Source organism: Lutra lutra, chromosome 9, assembly GCF_902655055.1.
Source record: "Lutra lutra chromosome 9, mLutLut1.2, whole genome shotgun sequence".
NCBI classification, from domain to species: domain Eukaryota; kingdom Metazoa; phylum Chordata; class Mammalia; order Carnivora; family Mustelidae; genus Lutra; species Lutra lutra.
The window spans coordinates 83,241,190-83,265,007 of record NC_062286.1 but is presented as its reverse complement, the minus strand read 5'-3'; the positions used below and the strand labels follow the sequence as shown (position 1 = coordinate 83,265,007).

The window sequence follows — 23,818 nt, the reverse complement described above, 5'->3', positions numbered from 1 at the left end:
GGTAGTAGGTACATCTGTGTAATTTTTGTACCTGTGAGTATATCTATTTCTTGCTAGGTTTTTGTAATTCCAGGACAGCCTTTGGCAAAGATGCTGAACCAAGAGGAAGAGAATGATAGGGGTCAAAGTGGACACCAAATAGAGTAAGAATGCTGGGCAAAGCCTTGACAGGTAAAAATGACTGTTATCTTTTTGCGAGGAAAATCCTCCTTTTTCATGCTGTAAATGAAACTTACCCACAAAGGAGGATTAAGCCTAGGAAACACCAAGTTCTGTTTGGTAAACAAAGTTTAAAGCCACCATCACACAATATTCCCACTCAAACTCCACAAGAGGAAAGTAAGCTGGCAGAGCCAGGACACAGAGCATTGCTCCTTTACCAAGATATTAATAGTCTCAGAGGAATTGAGTGACCATGAAGCCATATAACAAATTATTACCCAAGACATTTATTACAAATGTCATGAACATATTCATAAAGTAAAACTGGTTTAAAAAACAGAGAACAAGAGAGCAAGTGAGAGGAGAAAAGCCAGGGCTTTGATATTACACCTAAAACACAAGAAGATGCCATCTTATGAATAAGCAGTATTAACTACATTCTTAAAATAGTTTTAGTGCATTGCATTTTTAGAAAAGGGAAACACCACCCCTCCCCCACCCCAAGAAAAGGTTCCTGCAACACTGAACAGTTTGTGTGACTATTCTAGTATGACCACCCGTCTGCTACCAAACCCCGAACAGAGAGCACTGAGGCCTCTTACGTTGTAGGCCATAGTTGCCCATCAACCACTAATGGTGCATCTGGTGAAAACGAAGCATTCTGCCCTCTGAACTTAGAAAACAGACTGTATCTGTGAGCATGATGAAGCCATATGGCTATTTCCCATCTTCAGGGACAATTTCTCTTGTGCCTACTGAGACCTGTGACAAATTAACTGTCAAACTTCAATCTGATAGTTTTGGTATTAAGATTAAATTAAACATTAATGTTTTCCTCCAAGAAACAGAACCTAAACCACCTCTTAATGCATTACAAACAATGAGGTAGGCAAAAAAATAAACATGTGGTTGAAAAATTTCTTTTCCTCTGCAAGTGCAGACTGTGGTAAAATTGTTGTTGCACTTCTAGGTTTAAACAAAAATTAAACCTTTAACTGAGGCAGTGCTAATACTGTCACACAACAAAGTTCTGGCCATTATACAAATGCACACATTTTCTTTTTCCTTTTTTTTTTTTTTTTTTTTTTAAGAACCATCTGCACATGATTTAGGCAAAAACTGGTACACAGAAAAATGACAGTTTTTGGCCAAGCCAAAAAAAAAAAAAAAAAAAATCCAAATAAACAAAATGGGACCCCCTTAACCCACCCCACCCTGCCTCCCAAGCCCCACCCACAAGTTATCCTAGTAACGTGTCTTTCACATTTTATAAATATTAACTTCTTAAACCTGCACCTTCTTCTTTGACCACATATTGTCACATTACAAAAAAGAAATGTCAATTAAATACACTGTTAATGTTACTATATTAAATCTGCTCTCTGCTTCAGCAAACTGCTCGTTAGACCACCATATTACACCTCCATGTGCCCATTTCCAACAAAACCAATGGCATGTTCATAGTCTCCACCTTTGACACCCATAAGACAGAGTCACTCAGAAACAAGGAATTCTGGAGCTGAAGGAAAGGCGTTTGCTTTCTGGTCTGATGCTCGATCCCAAACACTTATAGCACCTGATGGTAGAATGTGAACAGCACCAGCTGCATTGCAGCCTTGATTTATTTTTGAGTAGGGAAAAGAAGAGAAGGGGAATAAACTGGTAAGAGGTGCAGAAAGGAAACAAAAACGAAAACAAAACAAAACAAAAACCCCACACGTGGTGTCTGCAAACACAGCTGTCCTGGACCAAACCGGTGCAGCTCTGAGCTCCAGTTGCAAGGAATTCCAAGTTCTCAGGATCTTGAAGACTCTGGGGGCCAGCAAGCCTCATCGCACTGCATCTACCAGCTCAGAAGAGAAGTCCTGCCTAACGTCATGAAATAAACCTGACTGCTGCCCCCAGACCGAACAGAGGCAAAGAAGACCTGCAAAAGCAAGAGAAAAAGAGAGTGAGAGATTTACCATGAAAACACAACCTAGCAATGCTTCCGATGGTTCCCAGGCAGATAAGCTAGAGCCACTGACACCTCAACACTTCTAAATGCAGGAAGCTTAAAAGCCTAAAGGCCCTTTCCAAAAGAAAATCTGAGATGATATCAATTTATCATATATAAGTAGTCATCATCTCTGGAGGCAATTTTGATTACAACTAAGAAGGCTCACACTCCCATATTGTGAGAGTTCAAAAGAAAAAAAATTGTTTTTTTCTGAAATTGAGCAATTTCTTTTTATCTCCACTGCTAATAACATCTAAGAGATAAATGTGTCTGGAAAACACAATGAGCAATGGAGAGGACTCCTCAACAACCTGCTTTTTCTCTTTTAAAAAACTAACCTAAAATGTATTAAGTTATTTCACAGGACTCTATAGTCAAATTATGACAATTTACTTTTGGGCCTTTTATTTATTTTTGTTTTTTAAGACTTTATTTATTTACTTGAGAGAGAGTGAGAGAGAGAGCATGAAAGGGGAGAGGGTCAGAGGGAGAAGCAGACTCCCTGCTGAGCTGGGAGCCTGATGCAGGACTTGATCCCGGGACTCCAGGATCATGACCTGAGCAGAAGGCAGTCGCTTAACCAACTAAGCCATCCAGGCGCCCGCTTTTGGGTCTCTTTATTAATGAACTTTGAGGGATGTAACATTATAAATAATAAAAATATCTAAATGCCCAAAGTTTGAAGAATATTATAGATATGGCTATATTACATATGCTCAGAAAAATATAAACCAAAAAGCTGGCAAAATCCTGGAATGAGTCAGAGATTGTATGGGGTTTCAAGGTAAACAATTTGGGAGATGCTATTAGAAAAAAATGTGAACTCCATTAGTAAATGAGCTATAGGATTGCAGGAAAGTGCGCTGGGGTGATGCAGCTTATTTAGTGAGCACGTATTTAGGTACGAGGACCAGCTGCCAAGGACAGAGCTACAGCTCTTTTGTCAAGCTGAGTTTTTAAATTTAATCTGAGCAGTCAATCAGTGGGCCAGGGGCTAGGCCATATAATATATTTTAATGTGAAGTAACAGGTGGAAACTTCTTAAGAGGCAAATTCCTAAGGTTGCAATAGGTTGCCTCAGGTGGTCAAGGATTTCCATCCAGGTGGACAGATGAGAAAGAAAGTTGGGCTTGGTAAAAGCAAGGCCCACCAGGATGTCCTCCTCAAAGCAGGTGGGATGGGACAACACCCTAAGCCATCCAGCTGCTTCATTCCAAGGCTGACTTAGGGAGGGTCTTCCAGGGACAAAGTAGCCCCTGGAAAGACAAGGATGTGGCCAGTTTTGAAAAACAAAGGTTTTATGTGGGGCTTTAAAAAGCCTTGGGATCTCAGCTGTAGGAGGTGCTCATGCTTCTGCATAAAGATTTGCTCTGTCAAATGTTTATAGCAGCAATGTCCACAACAGCCAAACTATGGAAAGAATCTAAATGTCCATCAACAGATGAATGGATAAAGAAGATGTGGTGCGCGCGCGCGCGCACACACACACACACACACACACACACACACACACACAATGGAATACTATGCAGCCATCAAAAGAAATAAAATCTTGCCATTTGCAACAACATGAATGGAACTAGAGGATATTATGCTAAGTAAAATAAGTCAATCAAAGAAAGGCAATTATCACATGATCTCTCTAATATGAGGAATTTGAGAGGCAGGGCAGGGGGCCGTGGGGTATAGGGAGGGAAAAAATGAAACAAGATGGGATCAGGAAGGAGACAAACCATAGGAGACTCAATCTCAGGAAACAAACTGAGGGTTGCAGGGAGTTGGGGAGGGGAGGGATATGGTGGCTGCATTATGGACACTGGGGAGGGTATGTGCTACGGTGAGTGCTGTGAAATGCGTAAGTCTGATGATTCACAGACCTATACCCCTGGGGGCAAATAATATATGTTAATAATAATAAAAAAAGATTTGCTCAGGTATTTCTGACTTGTGACAAGTGGTATCTTTCTGATGCATATCAGGGGAGAGGAAACTTTTACCTACCCAAATTTCCAAGGGGGGTTCCTTCCAATCACAGAAGAATCCCTTTCATTTAAATTAGCAGCTTTAACCTTCCCTGTCCCTAAACCCAAACACAGCTCACACAGATCACCTAATGGGGTTAAAAACAACCACCAAAATCAAACCAACACATAATGACTCCCATGAAGGTAAGGATCTCTTGTCCCCTTATAAGCAAACACAAAATAAAATATACCCCATCCCCCATAAAGAGGTCTAAAAAGTCACTACTAAAATGTTGCTTGATGAATTTATTTCAAAATCTATCAAAAACCCCAGGAAAAGGCTTCAACAAACTCCATGGAAAATAAATGATTATTAAAGCTAGTAGCAGCTAAAAAGAAGTTGTAAAGAAACCATTACCTTGTCGTTGCGTTCACATAGGAATTTTAGTCTTTGAGCCCTTTTGTGCATAAACACACCATCCAAGTGACCAGTTTCCACAGATCGGATCTCTATGGCCTTTTCTCCCCAGCCCATCGTCTGATTGGATCGAATATATGCTTTTTTGGGGGGGGGAGGGACACAAACATATTTTAATTGTTAAAGATAAGGAAACAGCCATGAAAAGATGCAGCTCACATAATACATACACACACCTGAATGTCTAGCATTTAATGACTTTTGTTTTTAAGGAACTCTGCCTTTGTAACCTTTTAAAATTTATCCTGCAAAGTGGTAATTTGAATTCCTGAGGAGGTTCATGCTTATCATAAGCAGGGATTCACTGGGCACAGAGTTCTGTGCTCATATTTTTATGAAATCAGTCATAAGGCAGGCAGGAAAGAAGTGATGAAGAGAGACAGTGACTAACTGCAATGGAACCAGAAGAGGCTGGGCATATAAACTGAAAATTTCAGATACCATCCTTTCTGTCCCTTTTTCCTTAAATGCACACTGGAAGATCAAGAGACTGTGTTTCAAGCTGTGGCTCTGCCAATTGAAAGAACAAGTCCCTTACCCTTTTTCTGTCTCACCTTACTTTCCACAAATCAGTCAATAACATCTGTTCTATTCCCTGGATGTCTTAAGGATTAAATGACACGAGTTTTAAAAAGTGCTCAATAATTACTTGGATTTTGTTTTAAAATAGATGATAACCAGTCCCACGGTCTACAATTTTACTCTCCATCTATTGCTAACCATTCTGCCAAATGACCAGAAACTCTAAACAATAGGTAAAACTTGTGATAAATATATGCAATTTTAGAGGCTTCCACTGTCACGAATGCTACCTTTTCCCGAGTGATACCTACCTACAGATGTTGGCATCTCTCCCCACTGCAAGACCACATCCTTGGTGATTCTTCCATAGGTATTCACATAAACCCCTTCATCTTCATAGCACACCAGAAGCTCCATGCCATCCGTGTTGGGGAGGATGATTATCGCATGGGGTTTGATGCTACACTGGATCTACAGAAGAGGAACAAAGTATAGAGAAGTAGATTTGTGGTTATTTCTGTCCCCAAAAAAGTGCTCAAAAGACTGTCCTGGTGAATGCACTGGTTTATATTCTTGGTGAATAAATATAGCAATTGAATAAAATTTTGGAAAACCCATGTAGCATATATCTCAAAGACTACCTTTTACAGGTCATATACTCTACGAGTTCACATTTCTGAAGCCCCTGAAACACATCTGGACTGTGGACTCCATTAAGAAATTTTGTTCCCTAAACCATTCCCAACCCAGGGATGTTCTGGCCTGCCAGCAACTGCCCCAAATCCATCCCATGTTAGTCAAAGCCAGGGCTAACAGTTTTTCAGGAGGGCCTCACAGAGCCAGGAGAATGGATTTCCACTTGTCTCAGAGCATGCGGCTAGCTATTGAAAATGGCATATTGTTTAAATACTCACCCCCATACCAAGGGGAAGCAAGGAATCCCTGCTTGTGTTAGTTCATTAAGCAGAGTAAAGAAAAAGTCAAAACAAAATGAAGCCAGTCAACCAACCATAGAGTGTGGGTTCTTTCTTACGTGTGTTGGTAGATAAATGTCATAGACGGATCCTGAATCCACATCTACAGCATGGAATCCAGCACAGGATCCATAGATCACTTTCAACCTCTGGCCTTCCTCAACAGTGAGATCCACCAGCAATGGCTTATGTACCAATTCTCCAAATGACTACAAAGTAGTTACCAAGAGAGAAGTAGTAAGACAGAGTAGAACTTACTGGATCAAATTAGAGAAGCCAAACCCTAGGTACTCAGTTACTCAATTACTGAGCCACTCTGGCAAAAACTATAAACAAAAATATTCTGCAAAGTAAGTCTTTTTAAATTTATTATTTTTTTTTTGTCTATCAATCAGCATCTGGAAGACAATTCTTCCAGAAGTGATGCTGCAAATTCCCCCTAGTTGGCCCAAGAATTCCACTCTGTTGTTTGCCTTGCTGACAAATATATCTAAAGGGAAATAATCAGGACCTTCTGTAGTATACTATTCAACTATTCAAATGCAGGCAATGGAGAAAGAGGAGGAGTTGTAGGAGTCACATATTTAGAATTTTTAGTAAGGTCATCATAGTCACCATACAGACTTCTACTTTCATTTCTTGACTAGAGTGATATAGTAATGAAATGCTGTACCGGAAGAGCCTGCATGACCTATAACAGACTGGGTGACCCCAGTTCATCATTAGAATCAATACCTACAGCTTACAAGACAGACTTAAGCAATATACTTATAAAAGCAACTCAGAGAGTACACTTGGTACATAAAGGATATTAAGACCAGATCGCAGAAGAGAACTACAATTTTCCTACCAATTACTTTTAGTCAGTAATATGTAATATGATCTTATGTAATATGATTTTAGTCAGTAATATGATTTATTTTTAAAGCAAATATGGTAACTCCATTTATCCTGCTTTATTGGGGAATCAAGCAATAAACAATCTAAATATGTCAATTTTCCAAATACTTGAAGTGCACCCTTAATAAAATGTACCAAAAACTATAAAAAAAAAATAAGTGAATAGAATCATTTTGTATGAAAAATTCTTAACTTCTTGATATGCACTAATACAGCTTCAGGATGCTTAAGGTTTTCTGCCTAATATTAGAAATGAGGTTATTAAGTTATTTATAATATTTAATATGTATTACTATACAAGTTATTTATAATATCTAATGTCATAGTAGTATCATTTTAACTAATTTTAACTAAGAATTTCATAAGTTTGTATCTAATATAAACTCCAGAATTATAAAAAAAAGAAATACTAAAAATACCCACAGAGAAAACTGCTAAGATTTTCCCCTTAAACAAAAATGAGTATTCACATTTTAAAACTTACTTTTTCTATTTAAAGAATTAAAAAAATTTTTTTTAAATATATTTGACAGAGAGAGAGATCACAAGTAGGCCGAGAGGCAGGCAGAGAGGCAGACAGAGAGAGAGGGGGAAGCAGGCTCCCTGCTGAGCAGAGAGCCCGATGCGGGGCTCGATCCTAGGACCCTGAGATCATGACCTGAGGTGAAGGCACAGGCTTAACCCACTGAGCCACTCTGGTGCCCCTAAAACTTACTTTTTCTATTTAATGCATAGTACATATTCCTTATGTTATGAAGAATTTCTGTAATTTTTAGTACTCTATTGAAGAGATATACCTTCAAGCTGCCTACTGTTGGGTACTTTTTTGTAATCAAAAACATATCTAGGGGCGCCTGGGTGGCTCAGTGGGTTAAAGCCCCTGCCTTCCGCTCAGGTCATAATCCCAGGGTCCCAAGTCGGGCTCTCTGCTCGGCGGGGAGTCTGCTTCCTCCTCTCTCTCTGCCTGCCTCTCTGCCTACTTGTGATCTCTGTCAAATAAACAAAATCTTTAAAGAAAAAAACCATATCTAAATCTTTACACATATGCATGACCTCAGGTAGCAAGTCAAAGTCTACTTTTTACATAGAGAAGGTGTTATTTTGTCCTTTCCTCTGTGACAATATTGACATTTCAATCAAAGTGCCTACCACATATTTAGCTTTCTCCTTCTCATATTCTAAGGACTCAGAAAGCTGACAGTGAAGCTTATTACATTGGAAATGGCCTCTCTTACGATATAGTTATACACTATGTCATTACGTAGTTTTTTTAAATGATCAGTTTTAACTGCTTAGAGTTTTTAAACTTGAGTTTTATGCCCTGGTTCTTGGTTACACATGCACGGCTGATGCTACTTGTAAATACACATGATGCTATTACCTTAAAGGCCATAAATTTGTGATATGGCTTGGGTGCCCACGCATAGACCTCCACAGAACTCTTCAAAGCAATTACCAGAAATTTGATTCTTTCATATTTTACTGAAAACAACAAAAATAAAACAAGAGAAACACAAGTCAGAATCAACATGGAAATCCAAATCCTGTTGTCTTCTGCAAACTTTACAAATATGCCTTCTATTGAGTCATTAAGGCCAACAGGAGAAAAATACTGAGAGATGAAATCTCAGAGTTTCCTTTTCCAATACTTTATGTATGATTCAGGCTGTTCCTGAATGTATGGGATGTATGGGACTCAACTCCAATACTCTGGTTACTATCAGTGAGTACTTTCATTAATGTTCCTAATCTTCTTAGATTGCACGTATTTAACAATCAAGAACAATGTCAGCCATACCACTCTGAAGTCTTAAGGGCTCAGTATTACTTCAAAAGGGTAAGAGTGTGGTTTATCAGTAAAGTATCACTTTGAACCACTTCCTGATTGACAGAGGTAGTGACTACTTGAATTCTGCCTTAAAAAGTTCTGTAAAAAAGGAGCAGTAGTAAAGGAAATTAGTTGAAAATGCCTTCTTCACATAGCTGTTGTGGTTCTCCTGCAGCCCAGTAACTCTGCTTGAAAACAGACACTCTCTGGGTTGTATATCAGTGATGGACCACTGACTTCTACTCCAGAAACCAATAGTGCACTATACATCAACCAACAACTTTTAAATTAAAAAAATAAATAAAAAATAAGTGTGGTCACAGCACTGTAAACAAACAAAGAAAACCCAGATGCTCTCAGGGCCTGTGACTACACATGTAGCTCTGTTTCTTTATAAGCTACCCAAAGTCACACTACTACAGATTCCTTTGTACTTTAACTTGTTAACTTCGTAATACTCCTTGTTAAATTCCATACATTATCACTATTCAAATAAATCACTGACATTAATATCAAGACACAAATGATTAAAAGAGGTTGTCCAAACCAGTGCGGTTCAATAAAATTTTCCGCAATGATCAAAAGGTTTTTTTTTTCTTTTTGATCAAAAGGTTTTATATGTGTGTATTGTTAATATGATAGCCACCTGGAATGTACTAGCACCACTAAGGAACTACATTTTAAAGTTTATTTTACGTTAACTAATTTAATTTAAATAGCCCCTCTTCTTGATGGTAAACTATACTGTACAGCACAGGTCTTGATAAATGGAATATAATTTCCTGAAAGTACAAAGATAATGTATTACACACTCTTTTCTCAGAAAATGTTCTGATTCATTTTGTAAGAATGACAGGTCTGAGGACTGCTGTTTTGTTTCAATGAAAAGCCCAGCACTGTCTAAAACATTTGCCTCTAGCTCCCCTTGGAGGATAATCTATTCATGTACATTTCACCTGTTTTGATCTGTTTCATTAAATTTAGACTTAGATGATTCTCATTACACCTCAAAAATTCTTTCACATAAACACAACAGAAAAAATCCTAATCCCAAGATTTAATCAAGGAAATAGTACTACCTTTCTAGTAACACAGAATTATTCCAATATTGGGGTGGCTCCTATAATCATTATTAATCAATGATATGAGAGTTGTAGACAGAGTACACAAATAAGAAGAAAATGTCAAGGACTGTAAAACTCTTGGAAGCAGAGTAACTGACTATAGCATATACTTTATAAACAGAAAAAAAATAAAACATATCAGCAGAAATCAGGATATAACAGACCCTTAGGTTGGTCATTCATAGGTATATAGAGACCATGTCTTGTTTTTCTCAAATTCCGATTTCAAATTCTATTATAATGTATCATCTCTCCCATAAAAGTTTAATTTGGCTAAGCTCCATTATTTCCCCTTTATTTCCAACATTAGTACCAGTATTTTTATTTTTTCACATATAAAATTTGTTTTAGTTTATTCCTGTGAGCTCTTATTTTGTAAGAATCACAGCATGCAAGCCAACAACAACAACAAAAAAACAAAAACAAGACAGTTGCTATGAAACACTGGCTGGCCAGCCTAATTCATTTAGTATTTAAGAGCCCAGTAGCTCTGCACAGTGCACTTCATTCAAAACGACAAGCCATAGCTCTTTGGTCAAACTCTCAAACTTTCTATCAGTGACTGCCAAGGACTCGAAGTCCTCTAAATGGGAGAATAGGCCTGGAGCACAAAGCAAGAATCCAAATTGGCTGGCTTTCCTTTGGCAAGGTTTCCTGAGAGAGGTTCTTGTGGCCACAGCATGTGGAGAAAAATGTGGACTATCAAAGAAGACGGGTGAAAAGCCTCACTTACAAGATGAACTGTGAGGAAAGAGTGAGCGGCAGGAATGAACGGTGTTATGCTAAAAGGTACACTATAAGTCTAGATGACACTTCAGGTTTAGAAGATGCCTTAGAAAACATAATTGCAGAAATGAGCTGGGGGATCAGAAACAACACTAACTAAACCCTGCAAAACAAAACCCCCCTGACTCTCTGGGAACTTACCAACTTTATAGTGTACACATCCTTCCAAATCTCCCACAGTTGTCCAACCCTGTTTCTTTTCAACTTCTGGATCATTGTGAAGTATTTTGTTTCTTAACCAGGACAAATAGTAGACACGTAACTTATCCTTTTTGCCTAGTAAAACAAATATAAATATTTTACATGCATATTCAAAGTAGATATCATCATTAATAACAATAGTAGGCAAAGAAATGTCAATGAACAATAAATGTCCTTCTAAGGAAACCACCTCTATGTGTTTTACTAGAACCTCAATTTAAGCTATTCAGATAGACTAACCTACAGAATTATTATCAACCATAGGCCTGAGTTAGAAGGAAAGATTTTATTTATTTGAAAGAGACAGAGACACACTGAAAGGACAACATGGAGGGCAGAGAGGGAGAGAGAACCCTAAGCATGTTCCACACCTGCTGTGGAGCCTAATGCAGGGCTCGAGCTCACGACCCTGAGATCATGACTTTAGCTGAAATCAACAATCAGATGCTTAAGCAACTAAGCCACCCAGGCACCCCAAAAGAAAAGAATTTAAAAGAATACAGAACTCACACTTATGTAAACAGTCAGTATCTATAAACCATAAAGTTAACACCTGCACACAATACAACCAATAGAACTTATAAGGTGTTTTCACATGCATAACATCCTTTGATTCTCAAAACTCTTTGGAGTAGCTATTATGTCCCACTAGACAGCATAGAAAGATTAAATAAATCACCCTAGGCAGGGACTCAGATCCAGCAAAAAGCAAACCATAACCTGGAGATGTGTGCAACTTACATAACTGACAGAGGACTCACAACCTATAAATCATTTAGAAGAGAGAAAACCCAATAGAAAAAGTGGGCAACTGACCACAACAGGCAAAAGAGGTTATCTCATAGTATGTGAAAAAGGTACTTGCTCTCAATAGTCAATTAGTGAATGCATATTAAAATCATAATGATATATAATTTCACACACCTATCAGGGTGTCTAGAATTAAAAAGAACAGCAGTACTAAAAAACCAACAACAGTACTGAAAGTAGGGTGGGTGTGGAGTAACTAGAAATTCAGAAACTAGTATTGTAAACGGTTAGAACCATTCTGAAAAGTCTGACATTATCTAGTAAAGTAGGATATATGCATACCCTACTTATGATCCAGTAATTTCTCCAATAAAAAATGTGTGTGTATGAGCCCCCAAATGAGAATGTTCATAGCAACATTATTCCTAAGAGCTGTGAACAGTAAACACAAACATGTATCAAGAGTAGAATGAATAAATTGTGGTACAGTCATACACAGAAATGAAATGGAACAAAATAGCTCTATGAGCAACAACAAAATGATGCTAAATAGAAGAAACTAAACATACTAACAAGCTTAAGAAGAAAAAATCATATGATCATATCAATAGATGTAGAAAAACAGCTGACAAAACCCAACATCCACTTCATGATCAAAAACTCACAGCAAACAGAAATAAAGGGATAACTGCTTCAATTTGCTAAAGAACAGTACAAAAAAACTTATGATGAATACCATACCTAAAGGTGAGAGACTAGGTACTTTCCTCTTTAGGAATGAGGGAAGGGTGCCTCCACTTACCACTCCTAAACATCAGATGTCTTAGTTAATGCGATAGGACAAAGGAAATAAAAGGTATACAAAATGGGAAGGAAAAAATACAGGCTTAAGTAGAAAATACCAAAGAACTGGTTTAAAAAAAAAAATCCTGTAACTAATAAAATGATTATAGTATGGTTGCAAGTTACAAGGTTCATATATTAAGTCAAGTGCTTTCCTATATACTTGCAATAAGCAATTGGAAACTTGAAATTGGAAACACAGCACCATCTATGCAGAAGCACTAAAAACAGGGGTGGCCTGAGTGGCTCAGTCGCCTGAGCAGCTTACTCTTGATTTTGGCTCAGGTCATGATTTCAGGGTTGTCAGGCTGTGTCAACCTGTGTCAGGCTCCATGCTGGACAGAGAGTTTGCCTGAAATTCCCTCCCTCTTCCCCTACTCCTCCCTACTCTCTCTCTAAAAAAATAAATAAATCCTTAAAAAAAAAAAAGCACTGAAGACAAAAAAGGATATACTTAATTATAAATCTAACAAAATAGCCCTACATAAGATCTCATGAGTAAAACTAACAAAATTCTGAAGAAAGAAATTAAGAGAGATCTAAATAGCTGGAGATACATTCAGTGGTCACGGATAAAACACAACATTGCTACAGTATCAGTTGTACTCATCTAAGGAATCAGTGTAATCCCAATCAAAATCCTATCAAGTTATTTAATACATATTGATAAACTGACTCCAAAGTTTATATGGAAAGGCTAGGACCAGAGCAGTCAATACAATATTGAAAAAGAGCAACTTTGGAAGACTGACACTATGTGACCTCAAGATTTACTATAAAGTTACAATAATCAAGACAATAGGTATTAGCAAAAAGAAAAACAGATCAATGGAACAAAACAGAGAGCCCAGAGATAGACCCATACAAATATAATGGGCTAATCTTTGACAAAGGAACAAGGCAATTCAATGGAAAAAGGTTGGTCTTTTCAACAATCATTGCTAGACCAACTGAACATCCACATACAAAAATAATGAATTTGTAGACTTTGAACCTTTCACAAAGATCAACTCAAAATGGATCATAGACCTAAATATGAAATACAAAACCATAAATCTTCTAGAGGATAATATAGAAGAAAATCTAGGGACAGTCTCCTTGGATTTGGCAATGACTTTTTAGATACAACACCAAAAGCATGATCCATGAAAGAAAAAATCTGGTAAGTTAGACCTCATTAAAATTAAAAACTTCTGTTCTGCAGAAGACACTGTTAAGAGAATAGACAGACAAGCCACAAACTGGGGGAAAAAATACTTGCGAAACTAAAGGACTTGCATCCAAAATATAAAAAGAACTCTTAAAATTCAACAGTAAGAAAAATAAATAACCCAATTATAAAACAGACAAATGACCTTAACAGATATCTCACTAAAGATGACCAACAGGTGAAAAGATATGCTACATCACGTCATCAGGGATTAAAAAATAAAACAGTAATGACTCACTAATACACTAATCCAAAACACCATTAACATCAAACACTAATGTGGTTGTGGACCAAAAGGGACTCTTCATCTGTGGCCTGTAGGAACTCAAAATGATACAGCTGCTTCAGAAGACAGGCTGGCTATTTCTTACAAAGCTAAATGTTATCTTATCTTACGTTCCAGCAATCATGCTCCTAGGTATTAACTAAACACATGAGTTGAAACCTCACATCTACGCAAAAAGCTGTCCACAGATATTTATAGCAGCTTTATTCCTAATTGCTAAAATGTGGAAGCAACCAAGAGGTCTTTAAATAAGTGACCGGATAAACAAAGTGGCACATCCACACAACAGATTATTCAGCAATAAAAAGAAATATACCATCAAGTCATGAAAAGACACAGAAGAACTTTAAATATATATATTGCTAAAGAAAGAGGCCAGTCTGAAAAGGCTATATACTATATGATTCCAAATATGACATTCTGGAGGTTATATAGTTAGTTTAAAAAAAAAAAAATCAGTTGTTGCCAGGGACTTTCGGGGAGAGAAGAATAGGTGGAGCACGGGGGATTTTTAGGGCAGTGAAATTAGTCTGCAATGATAGATAATTAGGTGTTTGTCAGAACCTACTAAACTGTACAACACAATGAATGAACCTCAGTATAAACTACAGACTTTGGTTAATAATACTGTCAATGCTGGTTCATCAGCTAAAAATAAATGTACTACACTAATGCAGATAATAGGGAAAACTGGAAGTGGGGGGTAATATGGGAATTGTCTGTATTTCCTGTTCAGCTTTTCTGTAAACCTAAAGATGCTCTTATAAAAAAACACAGCCAGACACAAAAGAATGCTTACTGTTTTACCATTTTATATCAATTCACTTCAAAAAAGGTAAAACCAATCTAAGGTATAATTTTAAAGGACAGTGCTTCCCTGTGGGGACCAGGGTGGGCAAGGACTGGGAGGCAGCAGAGTGGGTACTGCAGGGGAGCTTCTGGGCTACTTGGGATTGCTGCATTTCTTCACCAGGGCAGGTGAATGGATTTTAACCATCCTAGGATGGCGTGACAATTCATTGTGCTGTATATACTTATAATTATACTTTATTATGCCTTATACTTTAATATTTTTAAGTTTTGAAAACTTTTTGAATATGGAAAAATATTCAAAATGTTAAATGAAACAAAAACCATGTAGCTTTATGTATATAGTGTTTCATTCCCATATTGTGATAAATATTTATAGAAATGAGAAGGAGGAGGGGCACCTGAATGGCTCAGTCAGTTAAGTATCTCTCTGGGCTCAGGTGATGATCCCAGGGTCCACTCAACAGGGAGCCTGCTTTCCCCTCTTTCTCTGCCCTTCCTCCTGCTTGCGCTCGTGCTCTCTTTCTTTCTCTCATGCTGTCCCTCTTTCTCTCTAATATGTAAATAAAACCTTTAAAAAAAATGAGGAAGAAATATTTTTTAAAAAGTCAACAAGAGTTGTCTTTGAGATGGGGGTAGTATTTTGTTTTATTCTTCCTAAGTTTTTTCTATTTTTGAAGCTTCCTACAATTAACATGTATTACTTTCATGATTGTAGAAACCATTACAAAAGAGAAAAGAATACAGAAAAGTAGACCAAAAAATTATTACTGGTGTCAGCTGATCAGTGATCCCCATAAATCATCTTGTTCACTGGATCACAAAATGAAGTTTAAATCATTTTTAGCAGCAGATTTATTTTTCCTCTAATTTTAAACCTACTCCCCCAATCAGCACTCAAGTTATAAATGGTTGTTTTCTCACTGAAGTGTGAGATGGATGGAGAAATAACTGCATTTTAACAAAGGCCCTTCACTTAGAACCAAAAGCCCATTTGAAAACTAAAGTAACTCTGAGAAATGTTACATATAGACAAACAGAGGAAGCTGAGTTAGCAAGTATTAAATCACAGTTGCTGCTGGTTATTATAAGACCTATTTAAAGTGTTTCAATTCTGCATACTCTTGACTCCAGCAATAATACAAATTATTATTTATGCAACATGGATATATATACACAATGGTTAAGTAAACTATAAGATGTATGTGAAAAATGTTAACATGAGAGGGGAAAAAAGGGATAAACTAAAGGGCTTCTAACAGAAGTAAATAAATTTTAGAGTATCTATGCAAAGAAACACTCTATAGCCAGGTAAAAAAGGTATCCTGGAGAAATGATTAGTGACATGGAAAGAGCAAGTCACATGATCTGGACAAACCTGAATGAGAAAGATGCACCCTCACTTCAGGATAGTGGGTACCATGGCAGCTAGATGGGGATGCTAAACGCAGGTACAAGAGTAAGTATTTAACACCTGTTAGAAGTAACGCATCAGTATGTGGGTGTCATTATTATGTAGTTATTCTCTCATTATTATTTTCTATATGTTTGACATGTTGCATAACCATTTTTATCCAGATTTTCCCCCCTTAAGTCTGTATTGAGTGTGTATATGCTTAAAAATGAGAAGTTGAAACTGAAGAGTATCTCTGGATGACTTTACATTTCATTTCTCCTACTTGCTCCTCTGCATTAGTTTTTTATTTTCTAGAATGAACATGTATTACATAAATGAAAAAAAATACTCTTTCTTTTAGAAAGAAAAAGAAAAGTGTTAACTGATATAAGAAAACATAATATGGTACTTTTTACCATCGTGGCAGAGCACAATGCCTTCTGCATGAAGGAAAGTCCTGTGGGTGAAAGTGGGTACAGACCTATATGCTGGAGAAGCCGCATTGAGCCACACAAGCACCGGGGCCAAGAGCGCTCCCAGGGGAGGGGTCTACTAGACAGTGCACATCCCTGTGCTTCTCCACACTGCTCTTTAGAGGAGCAACAGATCCACTGCATACTTGTCAGTCCCATCTGAATACATTTTTCTATCACCTTATTGTAAAACCATGCTATGTGGTTGTACCTCATTTAGCCATTACTTCAAAAATTAAGCTAGGAGCATCTGGGTGGCTCAGTTGGTTAAGCATCTGCCTTTGGCTCAGGTCAGGATCCCAGGGTGCTGGGATCAAACTCTGCATCTGGCTCCCTGCTCAATGGGGAGAATGCTTCTGCTTCTCCTTCTCCCTCTGCCCCCACCCCTGCTTATGCCCTCTCTAGCTCACACTCTCTCTAAATAAATAAATAAAATCTTAAAAAAAAAAAAAAAAGCTAATGGAAGTTTAGTGCTTTACTAAATGAACACTTACCAGATATTGTCACCAAGACATTCAAGCCTTCAAGGACATCCATCTGCTGAAATCGTCTTCGGTTAATCAGAGGATATACCTTTCCTTGGCCACTTCTGTCCAGCAGCATCAGGCCACTCTCTGTACCCACTAACAAATTCACTCCTGTTTCAAGGACACAGAAAGATCTGAATTTTATACTGTGCTTAGCAAACAGTCTGGTTGTATAGAAAGGATAAGACCACCTATCTGGGAAAGAGTAGTTTCCTTAATCACACACACAAAAAAATGTTTGGAATAGTCAGCAGTTAAAGTGACCAAATGACAACAAATCCCCACAGAAGAGTGGCAGTCTAAAAAAGGATGCAAGAGAAACACACACCACATCCCCTCAACCTCCTACATAATTCACCAGTTTCCCCTGAATGTTTTGAGCTCACCATCTCCTTGGTGTTACTGATTATACATCTCATTAGCCACATGAGACGGTTGAACAAATCTTTGTCAGATACAATGACCTCTTTGTGCTTCCTGTATCTGTCTGTCTTTATTTTCACTGGCAAACTTCTGGCGCGAGCTATAAACAGCCACCTCAAATCCTTACCAGTTTATGACTGATCCATCACTCACCTTAGGGTTTTCTTAAAGACCATTCTCGGTCATCATCAGAGAAGAAACAATGGCACTCAGTCCTCTGCCCCTAAACTTCTTGGGACTATTAAAATATCGTGACCGCCCCATGGGAAGCACTTCTGGCTTCTCTCTGAGCTGCCAGGGTCTTCCCACTCTCCAGCTGCTCTGAGTCTCCTTCCTGGTTTGCACACACCTTCTCTGCTTCTTAAACGCAGGTATCTCTTTCACTGTCTGCTGGAGGAGCACCTCAGAACCATCAACTCCTAATTCCATACCCAGCTGCTTTCCTACTTGCTGTAAATTTCTACTGAGACCAACTTCTCAACGTATGCCCTTCCTGTAACAGCACCACCACCTGCTCCACACAACCAACCAAACTGACCACCAGAACCAGAGACCTCCTTCCTTTCCCTTTCCTCTGCTCCCACCTACTTGAGGCACTGGCCACCTTGTAAGCGATGGACAGAGACTTTAACACAGTCCCTCTACTTTCTCATAGCAGCAATCAAAATGATCCTAATCTTCTTACAATACTCATTAGGTTCTACCATATTTTCCAAACTATACACTCTCTATAGGAGGGTATAAAAGCCTCAATTTGGCACTCAGATCTCTCTGTATCCTGAACCAACTTACTTTTCTCTCTTTATCACTCCCTTATTTCCCTAAATACCTTGTTTCCTTGGTCTATAACCTTCACTGTCTAAACCAAATTTGTAACATGTAGGACAGATCACCTTATACTTCCACATAATCAGGCACATACATGTTTGCACTGATTCCCTAAACTGGCTAACAAACTCACTGAGACAGGAATAAAGTATCTGTGCTTTTATGAACTGCTCAATCAATAGTTTCAGGTAGATGGAAAGATAGGAAAGAGTAGCATGTATTTCCTTAATCACAAGATCCAAGTTTTATTACACAGACACACACAGACACACACACACACCCTACTTCCAGAACACTTCCAATGAGCAACTGTGAAGGTAACAAGGAAACACCCTCCCAGCCCCCCGCTCAGCTAGCTCTGTGATGGTTCTGTATTAAGCAAGTGAAACACCAACACCTGGAGGACAGTATCTACCCAAGCCAATTCTTCTGAACTGGAAGCAACTTTTGGGATCTTGGGGAAGCTTTGGAACCTGGGATTTACATATGCAGTTACTATCACCACCATTCAAACTCAAATAAAACCTTTACCAACTAACAGAGTGCCAGGCTCACTAGGGCAACAGTTACCAATATGCCAAAGCACTGTAAGTGCTAAGCTAACAAAATACTATCCCTGGAGCCCTCAAAAAACCTAAAAAGTGTAATGAGGTCCTCATAAATTCTAGACAACTACAGTTTCCAGTAATAATGTGACCTGAAAAACCCCCGTTAAAAAAAATCTATTAGGCATATGATGCAGGTTTCCATCCTGCCCTTGCGGAAACAGTCTAAGTTTTATGAGAATATCCCTGTCTGTGCTCCCCACACACACTTCCACCAAATCACAGCTGCTTTCTAGCTAGTATGACGGTAGTGAGAACTTGTTAGTGCCTGGCATACTATGAAATGGCTTCTGAAAATTTGAGGGAAGCCTCTCGAATTTTCGGGAAAAGAGAAAAATTTTGAGTATTCACTACCCATCTAGAGTGATCCTTGAAAGTAAACAAAACCCCCAAAATATGATCATTTGGACAGATAAGGAGAAAGACTTATGAACACATATAGCTCCCTCTATCACCTATAATTAAGATTTTTACAATGTGCCATTCAGACCAGCCTTATCCAATAGAACATTGTACCTTGATGTCTGACATGTTAGCCAATGGCCACATGTGGCTCCTGAGCACTTGAAACATGGCTAGTGCAACTGAAGAACTCAATTTTCTACTTTAATCCATTTACGTGTAAATAGTCACAGGAGACTAGTGATTATCCTAACAGCCAATGCAGCTATGGTTGATACTGATATTTTATTCAGCAGGTAACATTGTGGCTTTGAACTAGGGCTCACAGTCTTATACTTCAAAACTTACAAGTCATCATGTTTTCCACAAAAAAGTTCTTTTTTAATAGAAATATCACATACATCAGATAATGACTGAATGCTAAGAAAAAAACTGCAGCCCAATTTAAAAACTCACTTATATCACTGTAGGAGAAATTAATGTTATGTAATGCTCCACTCATTTTCCTATCATTTTACTTTTGAGGTTGACCATTTTGTGACTACCTCCCTATCAGATATAGAACTACAACAGGACATTATTCTTAGTGTTTTCTCTCCATATACCAATGTGAGATAATTCTAACTAGCTTCACAGTTATTTGAAGCAGAAAAACATTAACTGACAGAGTTGCTTACACATAAGAGTCCATTCTAAAGGTTCCATTTTGTGCAGTATTTCAGTATTTTCTCAATCTTCAGTATCAAGTAGCTGAAAAAGTCCGTGTCAAGAATCTGGCAATAACTACCAAAAGTATGAGCCTTTGAAATCTATTATTTGTGGTTTCCAAAAATAAACAGCATCCAAACATCAATCAAGATTTTACAGTAATGAATTAACAAGAGAATAAAAGACAAAGCTGAAAAAGTCTATTCATAAACACACAAAAATGCATATATTTTGGCACTTACACTCCTTGTAATTTTTCATTATATACTTCCAAGAACTGTGTAATTTTGTTAAGTACTAAGTGTTAGCAGTCAAAGGAATATTAACAGTCACTGGAATAACCACCTTGGAAATTACAGGCCTATGAAAAAAATTAAGTTGCATACTGCAATAACCTTTTATAAATATGCTTTTTAAACCTTTCAACTGTTAGATATAATTAAACTTTAAATGCTAATAGCTCAAAGATAAGCTGTACTAGGCACTGCAATTCTATTCATAGGAATCTGGTGTAGGTTGATGGGGAAAATGGCTAAGAGCTCTATAACATGTGATTTAAAGTTTCCTTTAAATTTTATGATGATATTTCAGGCAAAGCTCTGTAGTAAACTGCAGAGAGTTTACTATTAAGAGTGGGAATTGGGGTGCCTGGCTGGCTCAGTTGGTAGAGCATGTGACTCTCGATCTCAGGGTTGTAGGTTTGAGCTGGATGTTGAGTGCAGAGATTTTATTTATTTAAAAAAAAAAAAAAAGTGGGAAAAATTATGTTCGAAATAGGTGTTAAAATAATTCTGACTACAAAGGGGAAAACGGTCTTATTACAAAAATGTAATAAATATATAGCAACTAACAAAAGTCAGTTACATAACATGATTTAAAAAGAATGCTTGAAGCTATCATGTTCTCCAAAAGGCACACAAAAAATCCATCTAACCTATCTAACACTGATCAGCAGATTTCAAATGTGTCACCATTTCAAAGTAATACTATAGTGTCCTCTGAATTTTCTCCCCTTGTTGGTCTATCACTCTTACAGTACAAGTTTTAACTTTTCTAGGTCTAAGTCTCTGAGAGGCTTATTTTCAAACTTAACTTAAAAGGCTTCTTTTTCTGACTTACTTTTTAGCTTAGCTTAGCAGTTTAAGGAAACCCACCATCAATGCGCCCCAAGCCAAGGAACAATTCAAATATACCATTTTACAGAAAGAGATTTCAACTTTATGTCATCTGCCCATCTTTCCTTTCCACATACTGTTAAAATGGAAGTCCCATTATATTTTTAAAAACACAAGCTTGAGATATTCTCTGAGGTATTAGAGAAGTTAATTAGGAAATAGAAGGATTTTAGTTAAAAAAAAAAAAAAAAAAACAGTTAATGGCACAAAACGGGGTCCAGCACTTTGTAGGACAGTAGAGGAATATAAATCAGTGTAAGACTGTTACCAGGTGCAAACATTCTAGATAAAAATTACTTCAGCAATTTCAAAAGAATTAACATAATTTCTACATGAGATACAATGTACTGAATTTTGATGATATATACTCTCCCATGGAGGGCCTTCAGAAAGAACAAACACGGTGGAATTCAACCCTGTGATGTGATCACAACTTGCATTCCCAGAGCAATACTTCACAGTGCTGGGCGGTGACAACACGGTGACAGCTGCCTTTCGTGATCCCAGTAATCCCCTCCAAGTGGCTACTGTTATCTTTGCCTATGAGGTTAATATGGGGGACTTAAGATACTCCGTGATGACGAGGACAGAAATTCAGAACCCAAAGAGTGAAAGAGGAAGTAGGTGTGTCTGCAAAGGGAAGAAGCCTCTCCTGGACCCCTCCGGAGGAGGCTGCGCAGGAGCTGGGGAAGGGAGAGAAGTCAATGGACAGATAAAAGTCTAAAAGGTGGACAAGGAGGAACTTTTAAGAAGTAACAGACCCCTCTTCAACAGCAGGACTGAGGAACATCTCGAGGTTCAGGAGGTAAGTGCTGAGGTGCTCACGTCAGCCTCAAGTCTTGAGAGAGGTTAGGGGTTGAGGGTGAGGGGTAAGGTGGACATGGACAGAGCTGATCTGGTCACTGGAGACGCAGAGGCCATCAGGAACACTCCAACAAACAACATGCTGAGGTCGATTTGCTATGCACTCAAACCAAAATGGATCGCATGTCTTCTGTCCACTTGTACTTGCATTCAAGGGAGGAAGAAACTAACTAGAAATAGGGTCTCTGCTAAAAATTTCAGAGTTTAGGCAGGAGGAGTACACTTTGTTAAGTGTGGGATTGGAAGACAAGGTAAGGCCAAGAGGATGGTCTATCTGTGGGAGTGAGGAAAGTGATGGCCCAGGGGAGACAGAGAAGCTAGCCTCAGAATGAGAGAGGGCAGAGTCCTCACGTGGCACCCTCCTCAGGCATAGTCTCTCGTGCCGCTGTAAGCTGTGAAGAGGCGGCACCACCAACATGGAGATGGAACAGGGAAAGGCCGCGCTACGTTCTCCTTCTGCACATTCTGGCCCATGGCAAACTGCTTTTAAAAGCTTCATTTCCGGGGTGCCTGGGTGGCTCAGTGGGTTAAGGCCTCTGCCTTCGGCTCGGGTCATGGTCTCAGGATCCCGGGATCGAGCCCCGCATCGGGCTCTCTGCTCAGCAGGGAGTCTGCTTCCTCCTCTCTCTCTTTGCCTGTCTCTCTGCCTACTTGTGATCTCTGTCAAATAAATAAATAAAATCTTTAAAAAAAAAAAAAAAGCTTCATTTCCATGTTAGGCCCAAGTCATGAAGAGCAAAGAAAAAATGTTCAATGGAAACATTTAAAAAGCAATCCAACATGCTTCTTCATTCTCCCTATAAATAAAGACCAAATCAAATGTCCTTCTCATCTTTTTACTTTTTGCTTTCCATCAAAGAATGGGAGCTCAGTCCTTCATGCCAATACCCGGCAGCTGAAACAAGTACAAGGCCATACACGCACCTACACGATTCTGCAGGAGGTTTCAAGAGTGAGCATCATGGAAGTCTTCCAACTTCTTTGTCAACAACTCTTTACAAAATCCCCAAATTGTCCAAAATAGTACCTTCTCTAAAAGACCAGTCCACCCTTCAGGAAAATAAAAAGATGACATCACAGTAGCACAGTAAGATACCTACCCCATAAGGCAGCGCACAGAATCTCAGAGTTAAATCTCTTCTTATATTTACGAATCTCCGGGGTGTCACTCTGTGGCCTAGTGTTGGTGGGATTCACATTGACCACTGAGCCCTTCCGGGTAGGATCTTGCCTTATGGCTTCTGGTCTCATCCCATCACAGGAAAATCCCACTAGAACACAGTACATTTAAAATTATTTTCTTCACACACCAACACTACACCTGCCTCCCTCCCCTGTTATACCTCAAGTGAGTATTCATATGCTATAAACCAACTCTTTGTCAAAGAAAAGAAATTTATAAGAAATGTATATGGAAAAAGGAAACCGACTATGCAGCTCATTGCAAGTAAGGCAATGCAAGCGGGATGGGTGTTTCTGTATCCGAGGTCTGTGCCTGCAAAGAACCACCAAGCCATGCCTAAGCCACCAGAAAGAGTGACACAAAGTGACTGAGTCCTGTTTGTCAGCTGCTTTCTTGC

General features: G+C 38.4%; 1 protein-coding gene across 50 annotated transcripts in view; it reads right to left on the bottom strand.

Annotated features, from left to right (window-relative positions):
* Positions 1-433: 433 nt before the first annotated feature.
* Positions 434-23,818, bottom strand: part of MAP4K4 (mitogen-activated protein kinase kinase kinase kinase 4) — a 191,167-nt gene continuing 167,782 nt past the window's right edge. For 31 of the 50 annotated variants that reach the window (XM_047746628.1, XM_047746639.1, XM_047746629.1 and 28 more), the window contains 8 exons: positions 23,339-23,509; positions 17,201-17,344; positions 10,879-11,013; positions 8,381-8,481; positions 6,159-6,308; positions 5,437-5,596; positions 4,544-4,683; positions 434-2,089 (listed from right to left, as the gene is read on the bottom strand). In XM_047746628.1, coding sequence (XP_047602584.1) covers positions 2,006-2,089; positions 4,544-4,683; positions 5,437-5,596; positions 6,159-6,308; positions 8,381-8,481; positions 10,879-11,013; positions 17,201-17,344; positions 23,339-23,509 — 1,085 coding nt within the window. In that variant the 3' untranslated portion in view covers positions 434-2,005. Of the gene's footprint in view, positions 2,090-4,543; positions 4,684-5,436; positions 5,597-6,134; positions 6,309-8,380; positions 8,482-10,878; positions 11,014-17,200; positions 17,345-23,338; positions 23,510-23,818 lie in introns of all 50 variants that reach the window. The other 19 variants (XM_047746625.1, XM_047746638.1, XM_047746624.1 and 16 more) reach the window with 1 other exon arrangement.